Source organism: Ischnura elegans, chromosome 8 (genome assembly GCF_921293095.1).
Source record: "Ischnura elegans chromosome 8, ioIscEleg1.1, whole genome shotgun sequence".
Lineage (NCBI taxonomy): Eukaryota > Metazoa > Arthropoda > Insecta > Odonata > Coenagrionidae > Ischnura > Ischnura elegans.
In genome coordinates, this window is record NC_060253.1 from 11758308 (window position 1) to 11786007 (window position 27700).

The following is a 27700-nucleotide window of genomic DNA, read 5'->3' on the forward strand; positions in this document are numbered from 1 at the left end:
TGGCTTTAGGTGTTGTAAATCTGACACACATCTTGTATTTTTAGTAAGAAACAGATTATACAAAACATAATACATAGTTAATACTTGCTCGGCAGTGCATCGCCCTCGAGAAACAGTTGTCGTAATATTGAGCATACACTGTGGAAGGAACTTCTTGACCTCGCTAAATCCTTGAGATTTATTTTACACGTGAAACACAGGCCGTTTGGCGGTACTAAGACTATCACTCGCTAAAACACAATTCTCGTAAAATGCCATACTCGCTAAAACTTGCTTCCACTGTTTAAGAAAGGATGCATCTGGATGTGAAGAATCCTATTGAATCAATAGAAAAGTGCTTCAGTTAACTTTTTTTTTTAATCAAAGCAGACATTGTATCAGGAAGATATGTCATACCCAAGAATACATGAATATTTTTTTTTATGCATGAAATTTTGGATTGGTTGACTGCTAATGGAGTGATTTCAGAATTATTGAACAGCATAATGATATTTGTTTAATACTGTTTAAAAACCATTGTCAATTTAACAAAGGAATTCCTCGATTGGGGCTAAGCTAGAAGTGGCACAACAGCCATAAATTCTTTCTTAGCCACCATATTGCAAGGTTGGGGAAACAAGCATTTTAAAGTTAGCAACAATCTCTTTACAACAGCGAAACGGCAAAATATGCCCTACAATTGAGCTTCCTAATATACATAGTCTTGTGTCATTTTCCACTTGTTACTTTATGCTTAACATATTAAATAAGAGCACTTTATTTAGGCAGGGGAGACAACAGATCGACAAATCAATGCTGCAGAGAGAAGAGGATCAAAGCATGACAATGAAGATGACATAAAACATCAGGTAACAAGCCCAACATTAGCATAGAAAATTTTTTTGCCCACTAATCCTGTTCACTATTACTAAAACTGAGCATTAATTCCCAATTGAAGATGGAAGAATTTTCTCTTCAAATCATAAGTTCTCTTCCTCTTCAGTACAGGCAATGAAGTAATCCTGTAAAGTTTAACAAGGTCTTAAAAAAATTATCCAAAAGTCTGTCTGCATTTGATGATCTGTGTTTTAGAAATGTTAACAATTTGATTTCCATTTTAGTCAGATGATTGAGAGTAATTAAATTATTATGAACAAGTGTTTCAATTATTCATCACTAGTTAGTTATCGTGATTTTAAAGAAAAATCCTACTAGAGATATTATTTCAATCCTTCTTACTAACAGCAAATTCTTACAAAGCAGAGAGCATGTTTTTTAGTAGCTATTAAACAAGGCAATGATTATGCATGGTATGAAACAAGGAAAGTGAATGGGTAAACATATGAATAAGCATGCAAACTATGTAACACCTTGGTTTTCTGCATGTGTACCTCACGACTGAAAACCATTTAGTACATCTAGGCACACAGGGCATTTGAATGCTTTCTCATGTGCCCCAAGAGGTGATCATCACTTCTATCCAATCAGAAACCATATGAAAACATTTCATTGAGATAACTTTGATCTTACAAATTTCAAAAACAAACTAAGCAATCCTATATTGGGATGGTGGCACGGGAGATAAAATCCTATTCTCTTAGCCTGTTACCACTCAATTTTTTTTCTTTCAGAAATCGTTCATTTTCTACATTATAATTTACATGCATTGTAAAGATAACTCATAAAATTTTCCATGTCATATTTAAGAAGGTAGAACTGGTAATACACTGTAGTGTCCTATGAATATGGTACCATTGGCACTAATTTCATCAGGATCTTTCCAGTCACAATGATATTTCGATTCAAGGAGGAAACTCCTCGTACCATGGGCAAAACCAGTGGGTTTGTTATTTATTTACTGTTTTTTGAGTTATTAGCAACAAAACATTATGCCTACTGATAAAAAAATGCAGGAAGTTTCATTTCATACATTTAGTTTGGGTGTGTCCTTATCGCAAAATGATCCTTAACACTGACATGACATAATTCCCGGCACTATTTTCTTGCTTAAATATTAACATGAATTATGATAAAATTTATTCCAATATATTGTTTAAAAATTCCATAAGGTGTTCCTAATATTCTCTAGCAAGTAAGTATTTCAACATCACCTCCTTCATTTATGTAAGAGATTCATGTCCATCAGGTCAGTCCATGAGGTCAATGTCATTGATATCATCGCTGTTTCTGTAGAATTATCAATTGAATTTCCGACAAAATAAGGTATTTTTATTTTTTTGCGTATTTGTAGAGCAAAATTTGAAACTGAGTGAGCAGTGCTGCATAAAGATAGAGAGCAGAAGAAAAAGACGATAGCGCTCATCATTTACTCGCACTTTCAATTGGTAGTTCACCACTTCTGCAATTGGGTTTGATGGAAAAAAAAAACAAAATAAAAATACTTCTCCCTATTGCCATATGTAGAAAAATAATGTGAAAAGGACCTTATTAATATTCTTGGTGACAAAATTAACAAATGTAGATGCCATGCAAAAGTCTTTTCGTAGATTTCAGATCGTTGAATCACGCTATTATTTCTCCTTTTCTGGATATGCTGTAAAACAAATTTACTCATAGTTGAGTTCATAAATACATGAGTTGCGTAGTTGCTGAACTTATGGATTTTGAGGAATTATTGCCACAAAATTGAAAGATGATACGACATGATAGGCAATATATATCCCATCATTTACTTCCCATCTTGGACCAGTACAGCAAACAAATGGGGCCTTTGTTATGAATTGTGTCATGAAAGTCCTAAGCATGCAAGAACTTCACCGCATGGAATGCACCTTCTTAAAAGAGAGCATGCAATGTGCTCAAGGAGCAACATTTGAAAGTTTCAATTCATTACAGGTTCATGCACACAATGTAAAACTTACCTCATTGCCATATAGTATTGATGAACTAGGAAGTATGGAGTTTACAACAACACCATATGCCTGAGTTACGTGGATATCCCAAACAATGAGAAATATTCCAACCATCACACAAGGTAAACTAGGTCTTCGCATGCTGGAAATACTGTCGCCATGCCTCAATAAATACACTAGTATCATAAGTTAACATTAAGTGCCATCAAGGTAAGAAACATCAGCAAGGCAATATTCAAGATTCCTATGAAAAGTCTAGACCATGCTAAGACTTGAAAATTAGGTCTTTAGGATAAGGAAATAGCACTCCGGCCTCAACAATTAATCTAGCATAATCTTCCTCTGACTTACTACCACATCGACATAATCTGAGTCCTCACTCATTAAGCCTACAAGCATCAACGAAACTAATTCATTCATATGTTCATTGATTTGAAAACACTTATCTGCATCCCTGCATCACATTGCACTACTAATGCATACACAGTGCCAAAGTACATAATTTCCTATATCATGGGACTAAGGCAGAGATGCTTAGGCTTCCATAATCCAAGGTCATTGCTTATAATAAGGAACCCTGAAAAGTGGTAAATAAACTCAAATGTAAGCAGTACAAAGTTAATCGCAAATTTCACGATCAGCTATTTTGTTTACATATTATTTTTATATTTTAGAGCAACCTCCCACATAGCAGAAATACATCTCGGATTCATCTCGAATATCACATATTACATCTAAGAGACATTCTGAGAGCTTCAGGGACATCTCTGAGACTTCTCTGAGATGTCACTATGTCCAAAAAAATGGTCTCTGAGATGTCTCATGAGACTTCGTACTATGGTATGCTTTAAATTTAGGCAAAAAAATAATTAAATTTAAATTATACAGTTATGGCCTAATTTTCTCGGTCATTTTTAGCAACAAATTTTGTGATGGATGACCTTTTGAAAATAAGAAACCCATATTAAATGTCATGATTTTAATAATCAAAACTGCAGAATTGCTTAGAAAAATATACATATATGGAAGGCATTAATGGCGTTTAAATAAGTTTTTTTTTTTTTTAATGCCTGAACGTCTCACCCTTACATCTCTGAGACATTCACGATATTCGAGACCATAGTGGGACGTCTCTGAGAGGTTCATTGCTATGTGGGCAGAAGGTTCTGGGTTTAAGTCCCAGTCAGGACACATTTTTACCCTTCAATTTTCTGACTTTTTCCATCTACCACGGCACCGTTGTCATCATCCTTTTTCCATTATATGTTCCTATCCTTTTCTTTCCTTCTCTTTGAATTTATTTACCAAATGCCAGTCGACAACATGACGGCTGGCAGTGCCTGTGTTCCAGACTTCATGGTGCCAGTGCCTTAGAATTTTACTTATTTCATTTCCTTAATTTTACCATTATTCTTCTGGTCACTTATGTTACTGACCTTCAATAACTCCAGTATTGGCAGGGTCAAATACCAAAGAGTAGGAGATTTTAAATAAGTAACTAGGAAATCAAAGCACTGTTTATGGGGAATGACATACATGTAAGCCATAAGTAAATGCAACAGTTTTTAAAAATCTGAATTAAAATCATTCTCTCTTTCCAGGAGACATCATCACTTCTGCCACCATGAGCATCAACTCATTCACATTTGGGAATCTAAAGATGCTTATCACCAAATGCCTTCTTTTGAAAAATCTGCCACAGCTAGCAGGAGCCATCGTCATAGTAATAGTAAATGAATATAGATACCACCTCGAAAGGGAGGTGACCTAAACTTCATTAGGAATTGAATGCTTGAAAATAAAATAAATTCCAGAAGACCTAAAAATACATTTAAACAGATGTTGGAAGCACAGCTGTTCTTTTCTCAGTAAGAGAATTGGAGTATGTTTCCACCATTGGATCATATGGGACCAAAGTGTACTATATTTTCAAAAGTAAATACTTAAAAACTTTACTTAAAGAGCTCTTTTCATATCGTAATGCTTTCAGATTTACCAGTTTTAGTGTTCACAGACTTTTGTAAAAAAAAAACCGACTCAAGCAACCTGCTACGTAGGTCATTGTATTTTAATAATAAAAATTCAAAGATATAACACTTGTTCATTCATTACCCATGAGAAATCGGGATGAATTAAAAAATTACATACCCTCATCTTTACAAATAAGTAGATACATTATTCCAAAAAGTCAATATTATACAACATCTCTCAAAGCAGATAGCTGTGAATATTTTTGCATTTACAGCCACTTTAATGATTCTGTCGCCTACTTTTCAGCGGAAGAAAGTATCCGCTTCTGAAAATTCATTGAAAAATGACTTCCCATTGTTACCTAATGGCTTCATGAACACACAGGACTCCAAAAATTTCAAGACAGATGATAAATATCACACATTATGAGATGAAATCAGTAGGACAATAAGACTATAAATAACTTAACTACACAAATATTTTAAGTATTTGCCATAATCCTGAGTGTCTCACCAGCGGGTGGAAAATTGTTGACAGCATGGTTGGTTTCAATCAGCTATGGAGGAGCTTCACAATGTTGAAATTAATTGACCTGTTAAATAAGAATTTAAAATTATAACATTATGAACTAGCCGCTGATAATACAGCATATGTACTCCTGATTATTTAATGGCTAATGATGGGGAGAGGCAGCACGAATAATACAAACTTTCACTTCAATCTTCTAGATTATTTCTACTGTATAGATACCTTTTTCTCAACTTATACGCAACCAAACTCTACAAATGAGGTACCAAAATGCTCAGAATTTATCAGAGAACATGCGACGGCATATCTTACTTCCTAAATATTGCTATTGTTTCCTAAAATTGGTTAAAAAAAAATAAAAAATAAAATAATCGATTAAAAAAAAATTATCGATTCTGGCAAGACTGTCCTCATCCCAAGAATACAGTTAACACCGTCGGATCCCACCATGCCTTTTAATTTGACTCGCAGACAATTTCCCATTCAGGTTTCCTATGTGATGACTATTAACAAGGCTCAGGGTCAGACTTTGCAAAGAGGTGGCTTATTCCTGCCTGACCCTGTATTATTCTCTCATGGCCAACTTTATGTAGCATTCTCTAGGGTAAGATCTTTTCAAAATATTTTTGTAAATATTAAGGAAAACACTAAACAAGTACTAACAGAGGATAGTGTAATTACTTCCAATGTTGTGTTTAAAGAGGTCCTCTGACCTCAATTTGTACATGAACATTCCAATTAAATTTGTACATAAGACCCTGCCTTTTGTTTTCTACATTTTAAAATTAGAAACGCACGTATCCCTCTGTGTACCTGCATTGAAAAGAGCGGGGGAAGCCCGCTGGGAGCGAGCGCATCACGCTCGTATCATTTAATTTTCATAATTCATATAAATCAAACGATTAAATATTATCTATGCACATCACCTGTTATTTTAGATTGCTTCCCACAATCATTAAGAGCTTTCTTTTCCCGACCTCGATCTTTTTAGCCGCAAAAACGTGATTGTACTCGCATTCCTACTGCTCCGTGTCATGTGTACCTGGTTTCCGAAAATCACGCATCCGTGGCTGCAAGACCACGGATTCAGGAAAGTGGTCTCCATGAATGCTTCAAAACCACTCTGTGATGTCGAAAACTACACTGTCAGGCACCACGCCGCATAGCCGCATCCCGCACAAGTTGTCCGGGATGTAACTGCTGCAGGACGAGGATCCGTGATCACTGAGTGTGATTGCGCACTGCAATACTTGGAAAACAGGCACACGGGACTCCCAAGAAGGCAACGGGCACACCGTCATGCCATCGTGCAGCAGCGATTATCGGAAACTAGGACTTAGGGAAAATTGTCTACGTAGGCGAGTGCCTTAATATAACTCATGCTATCTCTACTTGCCCTCGCTGCCTCCACTTATACAATCCCCTTTCTCTACAGTTTGACTGTGACTCATCGCGGCGTAAACATGGCCGAATGCGACAAAATCTCCTGTTCCCTTGGGTCGTATTCAACCGCCTGCCAGGCCACGGCAATAATTGCAAATTGGCTCTAAGAAATATCCAATCAAAGATTGTTAATAACATTTTTCCAAATTATGATTTGGTAAACACTGAAGAATCTATAAAAAAAAATCAAGAGTTTTTTTCCTGCGGCTGATCATCAACGTCCGCAGATCGTCAACACGGCAGACGTCCCAGTAGACTTGAAACATTCCTTGTCAGCAAGTAAATAAAATATTCTTAATTTTACGAAGGGAATTCTAATAGAAATAATAAGTCTGGTGTAGCCTAGCATTAAAATGCAATAATACAGGTGCTTTTGCGTCTGATTTTTTTTTTTTTTTAAAGATCGCGGAACACATCGGAAAAGTGTAAAACTCATGCACGGATAAGCCGCAACACAGATAATCGGGAGTCTGCTGTGATTCACTTCACTTCAAGAGAGATAATAGATTTTTAAACATTAATACCCCCACATTAATTCATAATCAGGTAACAAAATGCCCATTTTTGAAAACTATAACAACAACAAAAAAACAAGAGTAAGTATTGCAGGCAGTGGCGGCTTGTCTATAAGGACTCTCGGACGCCGCCCCTCCCAAATATTTGAAAAAGTAAAAAAAATAAATATACATTAATTTATAATTACACATCTAATTAATCAGAGTGTTTTTTCAGTCGCATACATCGAAAGTGTGGGAAAAACACGAAAAGAAATAGCGCGAGAAGTTCGCATTTGTAGCCGTGGGGCGCTGGCCAGAACGTCCCAATCCATTCCCATGCAGTTATATGGAGATTGGTAGTGGGGGGGCCGCTGGTGCTATGACGCGTCTAACGTTGTGTCTTATGGAAGTCTTGGGACGTCGTCCGAGAATGCGCAGAGCGACGAGTGAGTTGACATCGCTGCGCAGCCCGGCGGGCGTATAATCTGGCGTCTACTTGGTGCTGCCTCAGAAAAGGGACCAACGGAATCAGAATGGTCACTGTACTTGGTGTAGTTATACGATTTTAATTTTTAATAACTGGTAGGTATTGCTACAAAAAATAAATTATCTCATTATGCTTGCGTTTTTGGGTGTTTGAATTCCGGAACACATAAAATCCAATCAGTTAAAGGCCGTATTGACGTAGGAAAACTATTCTCGAGTATTTTCCACAGTTCTGTTATGATTACGAATTTCAAGAACCTTGGGGAAACTATTAGGCCTTAACAATGTTTTCATATCTTCCCGATGATTAGAAATGCGGAATCTATTTTTCAGATAAATTTATCAAAAGACCTGCGGTATTGGGAAAAATCAGTTAACATTCCCCACTGATTTATAATTTAAGAAATAGGTGCGTGCGTGATAGGGTGAAGGATTGAACATGATTTCACCCGTAAAACGTGACTTTAAATAGAGTCATTCAATGAATGTCAAGAAGTGCCGCGTACAATCCACCTTTTGTCTGTAGGTTCACCATTTTTCTAGCCGTCATTGTTCTATTAGTTCATGTTCACCTAATTCTTCAGCGGCAAAGCGATAGCTGTCTGACGGAAAATGTCCACTTGGGTCTGATTTAAGTGGCTTCGAAGAGTTCATATCATGGTGCGGAGATCCTTACAACTCCCATCTGTGGCTCAGAGTCGTCTTCTTTTACGATATAGAATTTATTTTCTATTATATCATGGCAATAATTTCGAAGACATGGTTATTCCAAGTGCGACCCGTTGGCGTTTCATGTGTTCACATATGAATCTTAGACTCAAGGAGATGCTCCGTGACGTCTTTTGTTTGCTTGAATGCCTTTGCTGACCTTAAATTCGTCCCTCAGCTGAATCAGCATTAGTGGACCACGTCTTCTATCTCCCTTGAGTCGTCCTTATTAGTGATGGACTTAGTCGGTCATTCTCGTGATCCCAATCACGGTGACTATTCATTTGAGTGACTCTGTCATGAACGGGAGGTCATGATTGTGGAAAGTGGACGGCAATCACGACCGAGTAGGCAATCACGACCGCGTAGACAATCACGACCGCATAGACAATCACGACCGAGGGGGCAATCACTACCCTGTTGTCAATCATGACCCGCTGATCGCTCTCTACTTAAGGGCAATATCTACGAGCTTCGTATGCAGCTTGTTAAAAGAGAGATGAGATTGTTATTATTATCATTAATCTATAAAGTTTTTTCATTTGTTAAAACCAGAAACTAGTTAATTTTTATCTTAATTACTTCCAAAACATTTACAAATACAGAATGTGCCTTAAATGTTGTTTATTACACTCCTTTCATTGTTTTTCAAGATACAGAATCAACGATAATTTCCAATCATTCGTGGGGCATAGGGTTAGTGATCAATATTTTAATATGGAAAGTCAATATTAACAATCATAGGCGGATCCAGGGGGGGGGGGCACGGGGGCACGTGCCCCCCCCATACCCTCAATGATATGCATGATTATTAATACGGTCCCATTATCATTGCGTTCGTTTTGTATTACGAGGTATCCTTGTGCCCCACCCAAAACAAAATCCTGGATACGGCCTTGCTTGTGCCCCTCCCAGAAAAAAATCCTGGATCCGCCCCTGATTGCAGGTCATTCAAAATAGACAAGTGTTTAATATAGAGTGCATCTGAGAGACCTTTCAATCAGTAAGGGAATTTCTTTGAAACTAGATATGTATGTATATAACAACGTAAATATGGAAAAATTAAACCTATCACAGTTATTGAATAAACATTCAAGGATGAAGTCAGGAAATAGGTGTTTTATGCTTTAAATGAAGTAGGGCTGATAATAGATAAATGAAGCTTACCTTGAAACATCACACACCATATCAAAATTTGCAGTACATATATACTTGGGTTCATTCAGCATATCATCACCAAATGTGTCCAAAAGATGAACACTCAGTAGATAAGACACCTACAAAAAAGACATTCATCTACTAATTTCAAATTATGTAAACATTAATTCCAAACAGAAGTTAGGTTCGTGGCCCCAGCATGGAAATTGGGAGAGGGAATGAAGAAGATACCTGCTTGGATAGACATTCAATATTTATCCTTATTTTCACAGAATCATGAGGTGGAATTAGCGTAGACAACAGGGTGCTATCTTGAGAAATACTGAGACTTTCTGCATGGCAATTTTCCAAAAATAGTAGATATTTTATTTTATTCAGTAGATATGTTATTTTCTTCGGCATAATAAGTGCTAGTAAGTCAACTTGGGATGAAAAACAACAAAGTGGAATGAATACCTGGGACATGAGGAGTGATGAGTGAAGCTTCTCACATTCATTGATACAATAGAATATGGCCATCATCCTGTCAAAGCTGAATGGTTTTGGGCCACTCATGATGGTCTGTTTCACTGACAGAGATTCCACCTTCCTCCGCTTCTTTTTATTGGCACGTCTTGAGAAAACAATGCGATCAGTCTTGGATGAGTTGTGCGATGCCAGGTATGCAGCCATAAGCAGCATTTTCGAGTGATATGGCAGGTTCAACTTCGTTCCACTGAGACTGCTGGTGATGACAGCCTGACCAGGTTGATTACTGAAATGAATGACATTCAGGCTAAACAGCCTCTGCTCGTACAGCTTGTAATCCTCAGAAATGTGTAGAAATGAACTATCCAAAATAAAATACATGACTGGATTTTTATCACATAGAACATAAGAAGTTTAACTGAAATATGTCCTGTAAGAAATCAAACTGAGTGCATTTACACTAAGGATGAAATTTTCCATGAAAAATATTATTATTCTTGCCCAGGATTTGAGCTCAGACGTCACCATTGCCAGAGCAACCATTACACCACCAAGCCATCTTCCGTCAATTTCAGACTTGGAAGAAGATATCTTGGAGGTATAATCAATTTCTAGATAAGCCAAATGATTTTTTTAAGGTGAAGGACAAAGCAAAAAAGAAATAGTCAGTAGAATATCGCAGGCGAAGAGGGCTTTCTACAAAAAGAAGAATCTTCTCACAGCTGAGAATTAAAGCAGAGAAGTAAGGAGACAATTTGCCATATGCTACATATGGAGTATGTTTCTATGTTGACAGCAGCAGAGAAGTCAAGAGTGGAAGCATTCAAAATGTGGTGCTACTGAAGAATAATGGAGATAATATGAATCGACCGTGTATGTAACGAGGAAGTGCTAAGAAGAGTGGGAGAAAAGAGAAACCTCCTAAAAACCTTAAGCAGAAGACGGAATAACTTAGTTGGACACATTATGAGACATGACGGCCTAATGAAGACTATCGTAGAAGGACAGGTGGAAGGGAAGAAGGGCAAAGGACAGCTCCAAATGAGTTACATAGGACAGCTTATGAAGGATGTAAAAGAGAAGAAATATATTGCTATGAAAACGCTAGCGGATAGGAGAGAGGAATGGAGAGCTGCGTCAAACCAATCTTAGCATTGTTGAATAATGGTGACGATGACGGTAAAGTTCATCCTCAATGCCAATTCGCCCCCCCCATTTGTGACTGCACACACAGTTAATTGTTACATGTAGCAGTGCCTTTAGTACATCTACTTTGTATTCCATTTTAGTAGAAATAATAGTATAATAGTGAATCTTCCAGAGCCCCTGCACCAGTAATATTATAGAAAAACATAAAACATATACAGGGATATTATAGCCCAAGAACATTTAATGTTTAAACAAGAAGTGTAATGAATAAAGTTCAGGAAATTTAAATGCATTGAAAAGATCAACAGATCAAAACTTCACAAACTTGAGCAATGTAATTTAGAGCACAAATATATTTACCAAAAGGTTTTATCCTTCCTATCCACTTCTACCCTAAGAGTCACCAACTGTAATTTCAAAAAGTATTCAATATCATGTAGAGCTAACTCACCTCAATTGTCCACTGGCCAGAGTGTGGCCTTGCTGTAATACAAACTTCAATCGTGGAACTATGTATCTCCAAAGGCTGCTCACATCATTCATTTTTATTTCTCCCGATTCAATGGGACGGCAATAGTCAATGAATATTTTTTCAGCCTAGGCATTGAATAGCAAGATACATTATGGCATCCAAGAATACCTAGTGAAGTTATTCCTATGAACATTCAATAACTGAAAAAACTCACCAAAGATTTAATGTTCAACAAATTTCTAGTCACTCTGTAAAATGTGCTCAGGAACATGTTCAAATAGCTTTTGTAAAAGCCCAGAGAATATTTGCTATTGTGTGACTGACATAATATATTTATTATTTCATCTGGAAATTGAAACACAAAATTTAGTGGTGTAACATTGGAAAAATTCTTAGCCAAAATAAATCAATAGGAAAATTAAAGAGTGGGTGTTTTGAAAGCAATGCCAAAAACATGATAAGAAAACTCTATTGTGCATCTTTTTCCTAGTCACTCATATAATAATACATAAATGCTAAAATCTGGTTCTATAATCAATCAAAACTATAGTATTCAAATACATAATCCTAAACATTGCCAGCTGGCCAAACTGGCTTAGGGTGTGTCCATCCGTACCAAGTGGATGGTTTTTACTTGGAAAAAAATTATTTTTCTGAGGGCCAATAGCTTTATCTTTTGACTGTTCAAAATTAGTTTCATTTCATGTCTTATTTCTATGATAACAAAATGGTGGCCATTTTTCAATAACAGTGCATTCTCTACCCACAATTTCTTCCATTTTTTGAGGAGCAAGAATGAGGATCAAAACCTTAACATTGTGAAAATATATGTACACCCTCGAGTTGATTTTTATACCATAGTTACTTGATGTAAATATCTTCAATTTCTGTGATTTTTTAAAGGTACATTTTGATGACTATGTAAAATCTGTACCAAAGATCCATGCTCAAAATTATTTGAGAATAGATTTTTACCAAGAGGTTTTTCATATTGTGAAGGTTGTCATCAACATACACATCGACGGCTAAGTTCTACAGTAGACTCTCGTTAATACGAGCAACATTATTACAAAGCAAATCGTTGGTCCCGACGAAAAGGCCTATCCAAGCTATTGTAAAAGAAACGTTATTACAAAATTACTAACCTCAGTCCTGGTCCACGTGGTTACAAAATGAATCTTATTATGAAGTTCCACGAATAAGTAACGGCATTTAGGTGGATATGCACTAAGCTAAGTTTTAATAATCATGCTGCACTTACGTTCTTCCCGTCTACTGTGCCCAAGAGTGTCAATTATGGTTCTTTATTCATTGTACACTAGGGCGGATCGCAAAAATCGATTTTTTTCAAATCCATCTGGCCCAATGAAAAAAAGTTGTGGGACCGATCAAAAATAAGGCCTGAAAAATTTGAGACCTGTACGTGAACCCCTGACCCTCGCTCAAATGCAATTTAGGGGGGGAGGGTCGAAATACGAAAAATATAATATTTTATGGTCATTCCCTATAGATTTTGCCGAGTTACTGTCCTGTAGGACAAAAATTTCGTGCATTTTGACGTATCTGCCATCGTTTAGCCACAAAATGCCTAATTTGAGTCTGCGTCCGCGAAGAAAATATTCCAACGCCCACGCAGCATCGCGGATACCAGAGCCGCAGGCCGATCCCTTCCCCTCCACGCTCACTTCTCCCCCTCCCACGCCTCTAATACAGCAAAATTCATCCCGCGCATGCTGCTAGGAGGTCGTTCATCTTTGATAATATAAATCAGAAGATGGTAGAAGGTAAAAAATGATGCGTAGTGAGACGACTTGTCACTTATTTGGCGCCTCGTCGGCGTTAAACAAATCGATGTTACCAACTTTTAGAGAAGTGATGAAATATTTTTAGATCTGCGCACACAGGAAAAGAGACTACGGTCTATGAAGACGCCTCTCGAGTGGCTATGAAGGTTTGGGAACTTAGGTTATGCACTTCTATTCCGGTATTGTTCGACAGCTGTGACTAAATGGATGAATAAGGGTGAAGGCCGCCGGCGTACTCTCCCCGCTCCCCACTCCCACGCCCCAAATGCACCAAAATTCATACCAGGGGCGTCTTTCTTCGTTAGTCTTACTAATATTTTAATGGATCAACATCGTCCAGTGAGGAACAATCACGAAAGAATTACTCAATTACCTGCTTTCCAGTCTGTATTTCTTATGTCAGTGTCATTCCTCGTCTATTGCTGCTGTCAACAAGGTTTTGGTAATTTCTTTCGCAAATCTCTCGTCCGTATGTATAATAAAAGGAATATTGAAATTCAAATTTGAACTTTCATCGATAGATATTTAAATTCCACAGTGCTAAGCTCAGATATAGCCGAAGGAACCGGAGTCTCTTTCCAATATATAATCAGCGGGTAGTCATTTACGTCGATATTTAAATGCAGCAATTAAAAAAATCTCGGATTGGTCGCCAAACGCATCCTTGCAGAAACGCAAATTGGGTCCCTAGAACACCCTCCCAACGTTTATGTCGCAAATCTAAGTCAACATGGAGCAATTAGTAAATAGACCACTGTAAGGGATGAAATACGATTTGATGCTTTCCCGGCGAATGATGTGGGTAAACTCTTTCCGGGGTTCAACAAAATTTATCCCTTAGGATGAGCCCCCAGTCGGAGCTTGAAATGTTGGCCATTATGGAAGAATTAACCCGATGGAAATCCCGAGAAGAGTTTACCCACACTGCAAGGGATGTTGGAATTATGCTTATATCAAAGCGATGATGCCTCCTTTTTGGGCGGTATCCGTTTGGTACCATCATAATCAAATCCTTTTTAATTTAGTGTATCTACTTTTCACTACGAAAGGAATCGATAATCGTAGATTTTATAACTTTTTCTAATCCTCCGACGGGGGAGGCAAACCTCCAAAAGTGGAACCCTGTTTCTTCAACTAACACCACACATTCCCCTCTAAACTTGTATTGATAAGTCCTCTTCCTTTTTTTCATCAGACAAGAGTATAGTCTTTCATTCCAATAAAATAAGGCCCTTTGATGGCACCTCTCTTTTCTTATTCACAGTAATTAGCATATTTTTCTGTATAATTAAGTAATTCTGGTACACTAGCTTTAATGTATGTTACGAAGTTATGACTTTTGCATCAGCTAAAGTTGCGGGAACGATCATTGCTGTTGCTTGGTTCTTACATATACCTCTATCACAGTTGGCAGACGCATTTTCCCCGAAGAAGTTCCAATTTGAGTTTATAGTCCTTAATTGTCATTTCATGAGGAAAGTAGAGATACAAATCGGCTAATTTCTCGCAAGTTTTATTTTCTTCGGATGAATTGATGAAGAAAATGTTTGATACTATTTTCCCGTACAAGAATTGACGATGTCGACTCAACGCTCTCCGATGATTCCCTTTTTTCCTCAGTTGTCGAGTTTCTTTAGGGTTCAATCCAGCAACCATCATCTTTATTTTCGTCACATTGTCTCTCAAAATAGTTCTTCATTGGGGGAACCTTATGCTCCTCCATGTACTTACACGCAAAAATATCGCGTAGTTTAAAATATTCCTTTAAAATTGTTTGAGTCTTATACTTCAATAAAACCCTACTTTTGTCTTATTACGATTTTCTGTAAGTTTTAGTACTTCCTATGGTACCGCTAAATCCATTTAGTCACATTCATAATGGAAGAGAAGCGCGTCACCATAGTTCGCACACCTTCATAGCCACTCGAGAGGCGTCTTCATAGACCGTAGTCTCCTTTCCTGCGTGCGCAGATCTAAAAATATTTCATCACTTCTCTAAAAGTTGGTAACATCGATATGTTTAACGCCGACGAGGCGCCAAATAAGTGACAAGTCGTCTCACTACGCATCGTTTTTTACCTTCTACCATCTTCTGATTTATATTATCAAAGATGAACGACCTCCTAGCAGCATGCGCGGGATGAATTTTGCTGTATTAGAGGCGTGGGAGGGGGAGAAGCGAGCGTGGAGGGGAAGGGATCGGCCTGCGGCTCTGGTATCCGCGATGCTGCGTGGGCGTTGGAATATTTTCTTCGCGGACGCAGACTCAAATTAGGCATTTTGTGGCTAAACGATGGCAGATACGTCAAAATGCACGAAATTTTTGTCCTACAGGACAGTAACTCGGCAAAATCTATAGGGAATGACCATAAAATATTATATTTTTCGTATTTCGACCCTCCCCCCCTAAATTGCATTTGAGCGAGGGTCAGGGGTTCACGTACAGGTCTCAAATTTTTCAGGCCTTATTTTTGATCGGTCCCACAACTTTTTTTCATTGGGCCAGATGGATTTGAAAAAAATCGATTTATGCGATCCGCCCTATTGTACACGCAACATCATATAATAAGCTTCATTCCTGTGGAGTCATTACGACCCACTCATAATCGCTCGTAAATTGGCCGTACAGTAAGTCCTTTTCCTCTGCACATTCGCTTTATGAACTTACAGAGATATGAACATCCAAAAATTTCAAATTTGGCACCTTTCGATTCGGCCGATGCTACGCAGTGGGGCGTAGAGGAACTCGACTTTGGGCACAACCTGAAAAAAGTATCATTGAATTTGTGTGAATTTAGGAGCTGTTCAGCATTTCCCCCATTCTTCCTAATTGCGGAGGGCGATTTCTTTCAGCTCCATCTGCGTCGCATGCCCAGCTAGATGAGTTCGTCACAATAGTTAGTAAACGCACGATTGTGATGCAGTGTTGCATTCTGCAGGATAATAGTACTCCTCGATTTCTTGCATACAATCCAGCCAGTGAGAGTTGTCTGATGACAGCACAATAGGAGGGGTAGAAAACCCTGTGTCAGCACGGTTTGCAGACAATTGCTGTCCCCAAAACACACCTAGCACCTTCGCCTAGTCATACAACGTTTTCAAATGCATAAGGAGCACCGAAATAAGCCTGATCCAACAGAAAAAGCCCTTTCTTCGAATCACCAAAACAAGTGATTCTTCCTTTGGGTCCTTCGCGCTAATCATCCCTTCCGGCTCCTTTCTTCATGGAACCCTTATGTTTACAAGTGACACGGGCATTTCCCTTTCTCACCTGGCAACCTTGCACCCTACCCTGACCTAGATCATTCTGCCTGTCATCAGAAAACTCTCAGCGGCCAGACTGTATGGTTATCAACTTACGAACAAAGGCTTGGATCGTATTTAGTTCGCATATCGAGGACTAATTGTGTTCGGGAAGATATCAACACTCGATTGCGTCATGCCGCATCGTTCTATATCGAAACAAATTTTCCCGTTTATATATTGTGATGGTATGACCTGCACAAGTAACGTTTTGTTTTGTTATTCTATCTTTCGCTACTTGTCGTAGAATAAGTCTGGCGTAGCCTACCATTAAATGCAAATATCCTGGTGCTTTTGCGTGATTTTTATTATTTTCAAAGATGATGAAAAACATCGAAAAAGTGTAAAACTCATGCACGGATATGCTGCAACACGGATAAACCGCAGTCAGGTAATCGGGAGTTTGCTGTAATTCCAATCACTGCCATGATATTAACCCATTAATGCCTAGCATAACCACATGGTTACAGTAAGAAGTAACATTGTAATCTCAAAACAATCCAATGTTGCAGGGCCAATGTCTTTTCTTCACTTTCTTTTAATTTTTTTGCTAAAGTTGATACTTTATACAGGGTGTCCCATTTATCTTGACCACCCGAAATAACTTTTCATCCAGATGTAAATTCAAAAATGTGTCAAGCAATGTCCATTAGCCGTCAGGGGGACATTAATTAGCATGATTGCCTTCATTGTATTTTGCCATTTGTTATTTACAAAGATATGAACAGCGGTATGTCTTCTTTAAATGGCACCCTATATTATTACGGAGGCTTCCGCGGTTAGTTATTTGGTGATGGTTTTCCGGGTTTACACCGCGTTGATACATGTTTTGCGGACGACAGTTTCGGGCGCGTTCCAGCTCCCGTCTTCGGGTCCAAATGATTTGCAGATCTGTGATCCTTATTTATTTACAGCTAGTCAGACGGATGTTGATTTTTAATTCCATTGTTGGAAAAGCCGTTTGAAAGATGAGGATAAAGGATAGCCGTCTTCCCTATTGAAGTTCTTTGGGTGACTCGCTATTTCAATCGCCTCCCTTATCAGCCTAGGGAAATATTTATTTTCCCTGGCGATGATTTTCGATTCCTTGATAAGTATGACGTGCCCAGGTTCCGACCATGCATGCTCTGCAACCGCAGAAAGACGAAAATTTTTCTTTTCGGTTACCTTAAGATGTTCATTTATTCTGCATTTGAGGGATCTAGATGTTTGCCCGATGTATAATAAACCACAGGAACACGTTACTTCATACACTCCTTCCAAAAAGTCCATGAACAATTTTGAACCTCAAAGCCAGGAAACCCCAGGGAGCTCAACTTAAACAATAGTGACTTCGAAATTGTGCATTTTTTTCCTATTTAGAGTAAGCTGTTGCACTCCTATATTTTAGTTACTCGTATAACAATAGGGTAGTTTCCTTCATCAAAGAAAACAAAAGGCAATAATTGCGATTCGTTATCCACCATTAGTGTATTCATAATATACAAATTATTTCGTTTAAAAAATGCCGGTTTAAACGAATGGCGATGGTCCATTTTTATCCTCATTTGAAAAGGACTAGATTGGCGCCCATGCGATGCCACTCCATGTGACGTCACAGGGACCTAGTTTCTAAAGGAGAAGATAGGAGTTATACATCATCTGAGGTTACCAATGCATGCATGAGACGCAGAGCTCAGGGAAACATGTCTTAATAATCACTTATTAAAACTGGCTAAGGTCGGAAAGTTTTCCTCGTTTGATAAAGTATTAATAATCCTTATTTAAGCCAAGCTCTACCAGCCAGCAGGGTACTCAGCTACCCGCTAGCAGCCTGCGACGTATCAGCGCTAAGCCTCGCCTCAAGGTCACCTCACTGGGCGGGAGGGGGAACCAGAAATACGACGTACGGAGAGATTTACCGGCATCGCGTTTTCGCGCGCTTGAAATTTTTCACTTTTCATTAAATCGCGAAAAATAGATATTGTCATTTAAAAATCTAAAAGCGTGAAATACGTACTCCAGGAATAATAATCTTTCAATTTAGGCAATAAAAAAATAATAGGAAACCACCCTATTGGAAGCATAAATGTACAAGTACTTCACATTTTAACAGTAATAAAGATAAGAGTATCACTTAGAACCCTTTGAGTTATGTTGCGAATCTCATTGAATCCACATTTGAATCTTAGGCTTTAACACTAGGAGGACGGGAGTTTCGCGCTACCTAGAAGGACGGCTAGGGGTCATTTGACCCCTAAAATGTATTTTGGAATAAAACGCCTAATTTTCAACCAATATTCAGTTTAATCGTATTAATTGTTAAATCAGTTCATTAAAAACACTATTGAACATTATTAAATATTATTACCATCGTCAAATGTTAATAACAATTATTTTAAAGAATCATGAATTAAACCGTATGTAGTAGTCGATTGCAAATCAAATAATGAAAATACATACACTCAATACAAAAGTTGTGTTACATGTTTAAACAATAGGGGTACTGGGTTTACAAAATATGCATTAAAATTTTTAAAACTTATTACTTTGTTGTAAATCTCAGACAGACTATTTTTTCAGCGCTGTTTTCACAAAATATTTTTTTGCGCTGAATGCGTTCATTGGCCGATTTATTCATCTATATCTAAAACTACACACTAACCCGCAAGCCACTTAAAAGCGTATGGCAGGGGGTGTTAGGACACCAGCCATTTGCAAATGAAAAGGAATTTGAAAAATGGAAAGGAAATGGGTGCAATGATTCAATTTGATGGTATTTGGCACCTTTTTCTTTTTTGTACCCGTGGAGATATGGCTGTTGGATTTGGAGACGTGTAAATAAATTGGTACATTCTATCCATCATATCTACTCCCTCTTTGTTTTTATTATGAAATAGGATGGTCTCTGGTAATCTTTTATTCGTTTCGGAAATAGTGTCGTCTGAGATCATGCTGATGAGTGAAAGTACATTATTGTTCTAGTTTACCTGATTCTACGTAAGAGTATGGCCTAAGGTATTTTCGAACACTCGCGATGAATGGATTACATGGCTATTTTAGGGGTCATGGATATTTGTGCGTCACGCCTGTTTTTTCAGATCGTCCATGCAAGAGAAGTTTTCCCTTTTTTTATGACTTCCTGCCAGCAGGATGGATGGAAAATAATTGTTACAAGTTACATTTATTCCTGAATCCTTGTATGTTACGGTCAGTTTAGTAACTATTTATTTGCCCAACGCTTGATTTGATGGCCAATCATCATCTTTGCCACAATATGGAAATTCATTTAGGCTGTATTTTCATTTCACATCTGTCAAAACCCAGTACTCGATTCCAAATTTGTCTGGTTTATTTGGAATATACCTCATAAAAGGACAGCTGCATTTTGTTGGATAGAGCTTTGCGTTTGCTATCACGCCGAAGTCGCCATTGGATTCACTATCTTGGACTTCGTCGCTTCCATCACACGCAGATGTTGATGGATTGGTCAGAATGTCCTTGAACTGATGTTTACGATTCGATTCCAGACTGATCGTTAATATTCCCTACAGCTATTTGAATCGTGACAATTCTCTTCTCTTGATATATTTCTCGACTTCTTTCTTTCTTCCTCAACTCGCTACTGATATGCATGCAAAAAAATCTACAAATGAAAGCGCATTATGGTAGAATCTTCTCTAGTTGCATTGGAGGTAAAGAGAGCTGGAGAGCATTATAAATTCATACAAAAGGACAAATTTTTAAGAAGTAACGCTAATTGACGTTCGAAAGGCAGGGACTCAACCGCCAACCGTATCCTGATCCGTATCTCCCAGGAACTTGCAGTAATGCTTCTTCTCCGACCTACGCGCGGATTCCAAGGGTAGGATTTACAATGGAAACGAAACCCTTGGGTCGGGTTCGCGGGATACACTCCTGGGGCGAGGACTATAAGCGATTAGCTTTTCTCCTCTGCCCCCAGAAGGGGAAGGACGGGAAGGAACAAGGAAAGGAGGCGCCGCCGCGATAGGAGCCCGACGACGCCTCCAAGGAAAGGACGGGGAAGGAAGGAAGGGACGAGGAATCCTGCACCGTCACAAGGCGGGCAGGTCCTACCATCAGCGAAACCATGCATACGCAATTAATATTCTAACGACCTTGGAGGATTATTCTATGAGGAAGAATAATCCAACGATCAAATCGTTAGATGGGTAGGATTTACAGTAGAAATTTACAGTCCACCCAATTCCTCCGCTCTCTCAAAAAGAGACAGGATTTTTCCCCAGGACGCAGCGTGCAGTCAATCCGCCCCAAACCCCGACAGGGTCAGGCGGCACTAATGCTGGACACACGGCAAAGAGGCTAGGTCAAGTGACAGTGCCGTCAGGCCAGAAAAATGAAAGTTATTCGTAAACCTGATGAGTCGATATTGAAAATAATGTCTCTAAGAGCTCTGAATCTTGGAAGACGGAAAACAAATCTTGGGATACGTGACGATTTTCCGGTGTGGGTAATACAATATTCATTGAACAATAAATAAAACAAAATTAAAATATCATAATTACATGAATTTACGCAAATCAAGGATTGAAAAGGTTTTATTTCCCCTTGCTGCCCAAAAAATATCGAAAGATTGTGCACAACAAGTCGCTATGCCTAGGTGTTCGAATACAGATAGGAGCCCTTGGGACGAAACTGGTATTGGACCGGGTACATCCAGATTCAAAATGAAGCAAATCATCTACCACACCAGCCTCTTGCTGATTATATGATATACATGGCACTAAAGTGCCCACGGGCAAGAAAATAGCGCGAAAACCAGTTGTGGGTCAAATGACCCCTAGCCGTCCTTCTAGGTATAACACGTCATAAAAATTTCAAACAAAACATTATTGCTGAATTTTCACTAATTTATCAAAATATAGACCAAAATGAACAAAGTCAAAAAGTTTCAAAATTTAAAAAAATATTTTAATACGAGAAAAATAATTTTGAATTCTGAAAATGGGTCAAATGACCCCTGCCGTCCTTCTAGTGTTAAATAGAATTTGGGGGCATGGCAGAATCGATAACCCATCCCTACTCAAAATACATACATATGTATAAATTACATTACCTTATTACCCACTTATTTATGATACTTGAGAAAAGGCAATTTATTTCATTGCTTGCAGACAGAGAAAAACCTCCGTAGCAATGTTGAAAAATGGCCACCATTTCATTGAAATTGAAATTAAAAAGAAAATATAACTAGAGTAGAGCAGTCAAAGGATGAGGCGACTGACCCTTAAAAAAAGAATTTTTTTTAAATGGTTGCAAAACCATTCTGGATCACTTGGTATGGATTGCCCCGGATGGTGGTGTTGCTTAGTAGGTATAGCCCAACTAAAATTCATGTGTTTTTCCTTTCCTTTTTGGCACTATGTAGTAAGGAAACTATTTATCATGACTAAAAACTGCAGCATCCTTCCTTACAGTAGTGAGGAATGAATGAAGATATCAGCACAGGGGGGTGGATGAATAGGCAATGAGGTGTTACAGAATTTTTTCAAGATCTAATGGATTGACTGAGCCAGTAATGAGGAAGTCCTCAGAGTAATAGAAGAAAAGAGAAGTCTTCCAAAAAAATTCCTTCGCTGATCTCTCCAATGGAGACTACCGCTTTCATGAAATGGTCAGCTGATAGAACTAAGTGGAGAGCTGCATCTAATTAATGCAAGGATTCAATGATAATAATTATATATTCATAAAAATAAGAGGAAGGCTCACTAGAAAGGAGCTAGCACCCAAAGCTAAGCCCAACCAACCCATGGCCTCGTCTGGGTGAGTTCTACCCCACCTGAACACATAACTACCTTCAGTCTGATGCAGTGAGTGAGCCAGAATGTATAAACGAAGCAGATGTTTTGCAGGTCAAGGATAAGACAAATGTTTTTAAAAAGGGACTAACAGCACATTGGCAACGTGCAAGATAGCATTACATTATTTTCATTGAGGAACTTGGATACATAATTCTATATTTTTTCTCTCTCCTAGTCCAACACATCATTAATTCAATTAAATGCCATGCCACAAGTTCTGAAATACCCTCTGGCATAGTAAACACAATGCAAATTGATAATACCCACCTTTATTATACTGAGGGAAGTGCAAAGTAATGGGATCAGAATGGCCCATCTTTGTATAGAATTTTTCCCAGACTACTTCACTGAGGCAAATAGTGCAGATGTTGAGCCCGGTGAGTTCTGAGAGCCTGAGCAAAGCAGGCAGCACCACTTCACCCATCTCTCGAATCCTCTCACTCCTCTCCAACACCTAGAGTGACAAGTGCAAAAAAAAAACAAAAAATTTGATTCATTTATTAAAACACATGCACGCAACTTGGAATATTCATTTGCTTAAATCGTAATTAGACATAACTTACTATGAATAACTTCTTCCTTTTGTCAACATCTTGAGCTTTATTTTTCAACTTGTTTACTAATTCCATCATATTTTCACATGTTTCTGGCATATGATTTTCTTTATTACGTTTACCACGGGTAGACGAACTTTCTAAAAGTACAAAATAACTGCTTACAATAGGAAACTTCAGCATTTGACATTTCACCAGGAACAGAAACAAATATCTAAATGCTAGTTGATCACTATATTTTTTAAAAGCAATGGTGAGGGTACATGTATTGCACTAAAGGTAAAAATTAGTGCATGCATAAGAATATGATTAAAAAACATGAAATAGCTTACTGCAGGCATTTCTCACCTGAATATTTATTCAAAATTGACTCTAGCAGAACTTTAACAGAAAAAAATTCAATGCAGTTAAAACGAACATAAGACAGTTGGAATTCTTCCAATAAAGAGGTAACAACATAAGACTTCCCAGAGCAACTGTGGCCATAAATAAATATACTCGAGGGTAGCATCTCATTGGGCTGAAAGAGAATAACAGGCAAAATAAACATACACAATGAAAGATTTACATATGTACTTATCACAAACTCAAGGTTAGGAGTTTAAGTTATTGAGCACATTGAATGGCATATCATTAAAAAGGCACTGAGTTTTCACAAATATTTACAAGTACACTATGTTTCAACGCATCAGGTTTTTCACGTGCTTAAAGGTTTCATAACTGCAAATGCTTTTGTGATCAAAACACTAAAGGCATGGGCATAATGTAAAATGCACAATGTCTACATAGAGAGCAGCATGAAAAATCCTCACAGTTCCACAAACTTGTTATGTAATAATAGGATCCTTGCAATATTATCTATTGAGTTACTTTGCGGTTGAATTATATATTGGCTGACGTGGATTTGCACATTGATAGCAATAGAAAACTACATGCAGTCCGCAAACCTTTAACAAACTTAATGCCGAAGAATAAACGACGTGTATGGATACATGACTCTGTGATTGCGTAACCTATGTGAATGGTACCAAAAAATACATGTACACTTGAAATTCAGTCTCAGGTCTGCTTTGATGAGAGGATTGCCATTTCTAATAATGAAAATAAATGCCTTGTACTCTGATATATGTACAAATCAAGGATGACAAATGAAGTTTCAATTTGGATGAAGCACATAGGATAAAGACCTTTCTAGTGGCTGAATTCATATGCTCCATGAAACTCAAGGCAACTTAAGGCAGGCTTAGCAACATTTGAGTACTAAAGATAAAGCAGAAAAGTAAGCACGTACCACATAAGTCTTATCTAATGTTAAAAATAAACAAAGTAAAAGAGGTTTTTACCTTAGAGATCAAATCAATGAGAGTTTCAATTTGTACAACTCTATCAGGATTCATACCATATTTTGCATACATGGATGTCATCTTGAGCCTGGAAAAAATCAATTATATCAATAAAGACCTTTTTTACAAATTAAGGAGAGAATAGCAGCACAAGAACGAACTTGAAGACAAATGAAGAAACTAAACCCATTGAAGGCTGAGGAATTTCATGCAATACTTAATTAACACCTTTTCGTGTCTATTAAGCATTTTAGAATTAGACGAGTGGCACACTATGAATCAATTCCCAGATATTACACCAGGTCATGGCCTCCACATTGGCTGATAATTTTTCCAGCATTCTCAGCAGGTCTGCTTCTAGCTACGATTCTTTGGGTATCAGGTCCAATATTTATTGGCATTTAGGCCCATATTCTTAGTCGACCCTGTAGGGCCAACCGACCCTGGATACGTCATCAGCCTCTACATAAACCGATCTCGCCCTACATACGCCACATCAAGCCCTACATATGGCTGTTTTTGGAACTAAATGGGCCCTACCTTATGTAGGGTACCCGAACCAGCCCTACACCCTACAAAAACATGGCGGCCAAATATCGGCTGCTGATCACTTCGATTAAAGAATCTTCGTTACAATGGATATTAAGGGAGACGAGCTGACACAAACCATTTTAAAATGTACAGTAACACAGCAGAGAGGTAATAATACTACCACTTTATAGCCACCAAGTTAAATAAATTATAAAATTGACTGAACTAATAAGAAAAATATAGCGGTATACATGCATTGCTTCTACGAATATATGATAATATTTTTCATATTTGACACTTCGTATACTTGTGAGAAACCAAAACTTCGTTTACGTATAACCATAGAAAACGTATTTTCGTGCCACTATTTGCCACACAATAAACATGACTACGGAAGGTGAAAGCGAATGACGAACCTTGATGATGCAACGTAAGTTCCCACGTTAATGATCATATTTGCTCCGTGCCTATTACCATCTTGTACAGACCGCTTTTGAAGTAAGTTAAAGGCAATAAGGTTCTACTTTTAGGAGTATTTGTAGTAATAATTAAGGTGCCGACACGACCTGGCAGACGACACCGATTGTTTATTTACCTTGAGCCGTTGCCCTAACAATACCCCCGAAAATTATCGGTTGTCTTTTCTTAGAATCATAGTTAGTTCCTTTTACCACCCGAGTGGAAAATTCCTACGTCGTTCTGCGGAGCACCGATTGGCAAACTCTCTCTTCAATGTGTTGGTGACAAGGTAGCCACAGGGTCTACTGTTAAATTTTTCTATTTTGTGTACTTGTAAGGCTCCTCTAATGTGTCTTGGATAGAAGCGGCTCTCTTTTAACATTATTTCACCCTTTCAAAAACAATTCCATGACCTGCTTCACTCCATGCATGTTCTGCAATGGCCGACAAATTAAATTGCTTCCATTTCATGGCTCGTGCCTGCTCCTTGAAGCTCAGCATGTTTCACCCTCGTACGATTTCCCAAAGGAGCATGGTCCTTCATAAATGCCTTCGTACAGCTCTTGTGGGATACAGCCTTTTGCCCCAGTTATTCATCCAGTCGATAATCTATCAAGGAATGATAACCGGCAATTCTTTTTCAGTTTAACAACAAATTAAATATTAGGATGGTAGAATTTTACATGCTGCAAAACTAGGTAGTTAGGTAGACCGTATTAGTTTTAGTGCTAGTTGTAAAACTACCTGACTATAGACAATACCAGTATTAGTAGCAAAATTAGCTATTCATGCCATGACGACACACAGAAAGGCATCTTTTAGAGATTTTATTTTTAATCTTCCATGAAGAAATGTGCAATGACAGAAGAGTTAGGGTAATCCATATTCAGTATGTCATTTTACTCTTAGTATTCCTTTCATACCATGATCAGGAGCTAGATGACCTGCCCTACGCTCATTTAGAACCTCATTAGTTTCTACACAAGAAATATATATTTACATTACGAGTTCCTTTGGAGTATAATGGAAAAGAGAAAATTTGCCAACTAGGGGAGGAGGATAAAATTTAATGGTCTTCAATGTTTGAAAGGAAGTGGAAAATTACATTTTATCTATAAACAGATGACTGGCATTCAATTATTTCTTGAAATATTACGAGAAAGATTAAGGAACTTTCGAAGGTCATGGCAAAGAAATGACGAACGAAAAATTGGAAAATAGAGCGGTGTCAAAGAGAAAAAAATCATTTTAAGATCTCGTTTATTCTTTCCCGGAAGCCAACAACAAGGGGCAACTTGCACCACCCTTAAGTCATCTGCCACCATCGTTTACTCTTAATAATAATAATAGTTTATTGACGGGAAAATTAACCCAATTACAAAATTGTACAATTATCATAAGATTGAAATATTTTTAAGCTCTTAAAAATACAGGAATAATCGTATAAACTTGCTGTAAAAACCAACAATAGAAAAAATAAACACAGTAGTTAAGAATAATAGATAAAAATCTAATACTCTTAACCCTATAGTGGGTTTCCTATAATAAATATTCTTCTACCATACGGACTTGAAGTTCCACCATTGTCTCAAGACGGCAGGACGTATTTTCATTACCAGCTACTATTGCATTCTTTAAAATTAAAAAGTCTTTGATCCTTAACTTTCATCGAAATTGTTGTTTTGAAGCTTATTGCAAGGCAATCTTTTAAAGTTTCTAACATGATACAAGGTTTAAACCTTATGATATGGTGCTTTCGCGAGTAGAAGGTTGTAAAAGAACTCTATCACACAGATTTCTAAAGTTTACAGAAGATATATCAATAAAGCGTAACAATCTTCACCGTTACAATACCCAACATAAAAGAGCCTCGGAGATGCAGTCGATCTATGTATATTAATACATGAAGACAATTTTGATCTAAGTGCCGAGTTGTTGCATCCTTGTAAGAAATTACATGGAAATAATAAGTTTTGTTTGAACTTACAATGACAGCGGAATCAGAAGTGAACTCACTTAGAACTCACACAACACCACTCAGGACCTTCACCACTTTCCCGACTACACCTCCCGCGAAAACTGATATCGTAGCCTCGCAACTATCGAAAGCCATAGATCGATTTGAGTCGATTGAACGATCGATAGCTCCAT

The 27700-nt window shown here is 37.9% G+C and overlaps 2 protein-coding genes across 8 annotated transcripts in view; one reads left to right on the forward strand and one right to left on the reverse strand.

Annotated features, from left to right (window-relative positions):
• Nucleotides 1–4943, forward strand: part of LOC124163971 (contactin-associated protein-like 2) — a 130172-nt gene extending 125229 nt beyond the window's left edge. For 2 of the 3 annotated variants that reach the window (XM_046541110.1, XM_046541111.1), the window contains exons 33-35: nucleotides 765–848; nucleotides 2836–2974; nucleotides 4454–4943. In XM_046541110.1, coding sequence (XP_046397066.1) covers nucleotides 765–848; nucleotides 2836–2925 — 174 coding nt within the window. In that variant the 3' untranslated portion in view covers nucleotides 2926–2974; nucleotides 4454–4943. The remainder of the gene's footprint in view (nucleotides 1–764; nucleotides 849–2835; nucleotides 2975–4453) is intronic. The other variant, XM_046541112.1, reaches the window with a different exon arrangement.
• Nucleotides 1–27636, reverse strand: LOC124163973 (origin recognition complex subunit 5). Of its 5 annotated transcripts, none has more exons than XM_046541116.1 (11): nucleotides 27537–27631; nucleotides 24560–24647; nucleotides 23565–23736; nucleotides 23226–23356; nucleotides 22930–23116; nucleotides 11947–12077; nucleotides 11712–11857; nucleotides 10100–10397; nucleotides 9653–9762; nucleotides 5337–5415; nucleotides 1–315 (listed from the first exon to the last, which is right to left on the reverse strand). In XM_046541116.1, exons 2-10 carry the CDS (start codon nucleotides 24638–24640, stop codon nucleotides 5376–5378), a joined length of 1296 nt encoding a protein of 431 aa, XP_046397072.1. In that variant the 5' UTR covers nucleotides 24641–24647; nucleotides 27537–27631; the 3' UTR covers nucleotides 1–315; nucleotides 5337–5375. The 5 variants fall into 5 exon arrangements, with proteins under 5 accessions (XP_046397072.1, XP_046397071.1, XP_046397073.1 ...); XM_046541115.1 differs by lacking the exon at nucleotides 1–315 and adding an exon at nucleotides 893–1001; XM_046541117.1 differs by lacking the exon at nucleotides 1–315 and adding an exon at nucleotides 2981–3429.
• Between the last annotated feature and the right edge of the window lie 64 nt (nucleotides 27637–27700).

What these genes read in the sequence shown, in the direction of transcription:
- LOC124163973 (XM_046541116.1), bottom strand. Translation starts at nt 24,640, where the DNA reads ATGACATCCATGTATGCAAAATATGGTATGAATCCTGATAGAGTTGTA. An exon ending in CTTCCCTCAGTATAATAAAG is followed by an intron (nt 12,078 to 22,929) that starts GTGGGTATTATC and finishes TTCAATTTCCAG; the next exon opens with ATGAAATAATAAATATATTA. An exon ending in CTGGCCAGTGGACAATTGAG is followed by an intron (nt 10,398 to 11,711) that starts GTGAGTTAGCTC and finishes CATTCATTTCAG; the next exon opens with TAATCAACCTGGTCAGGCTG.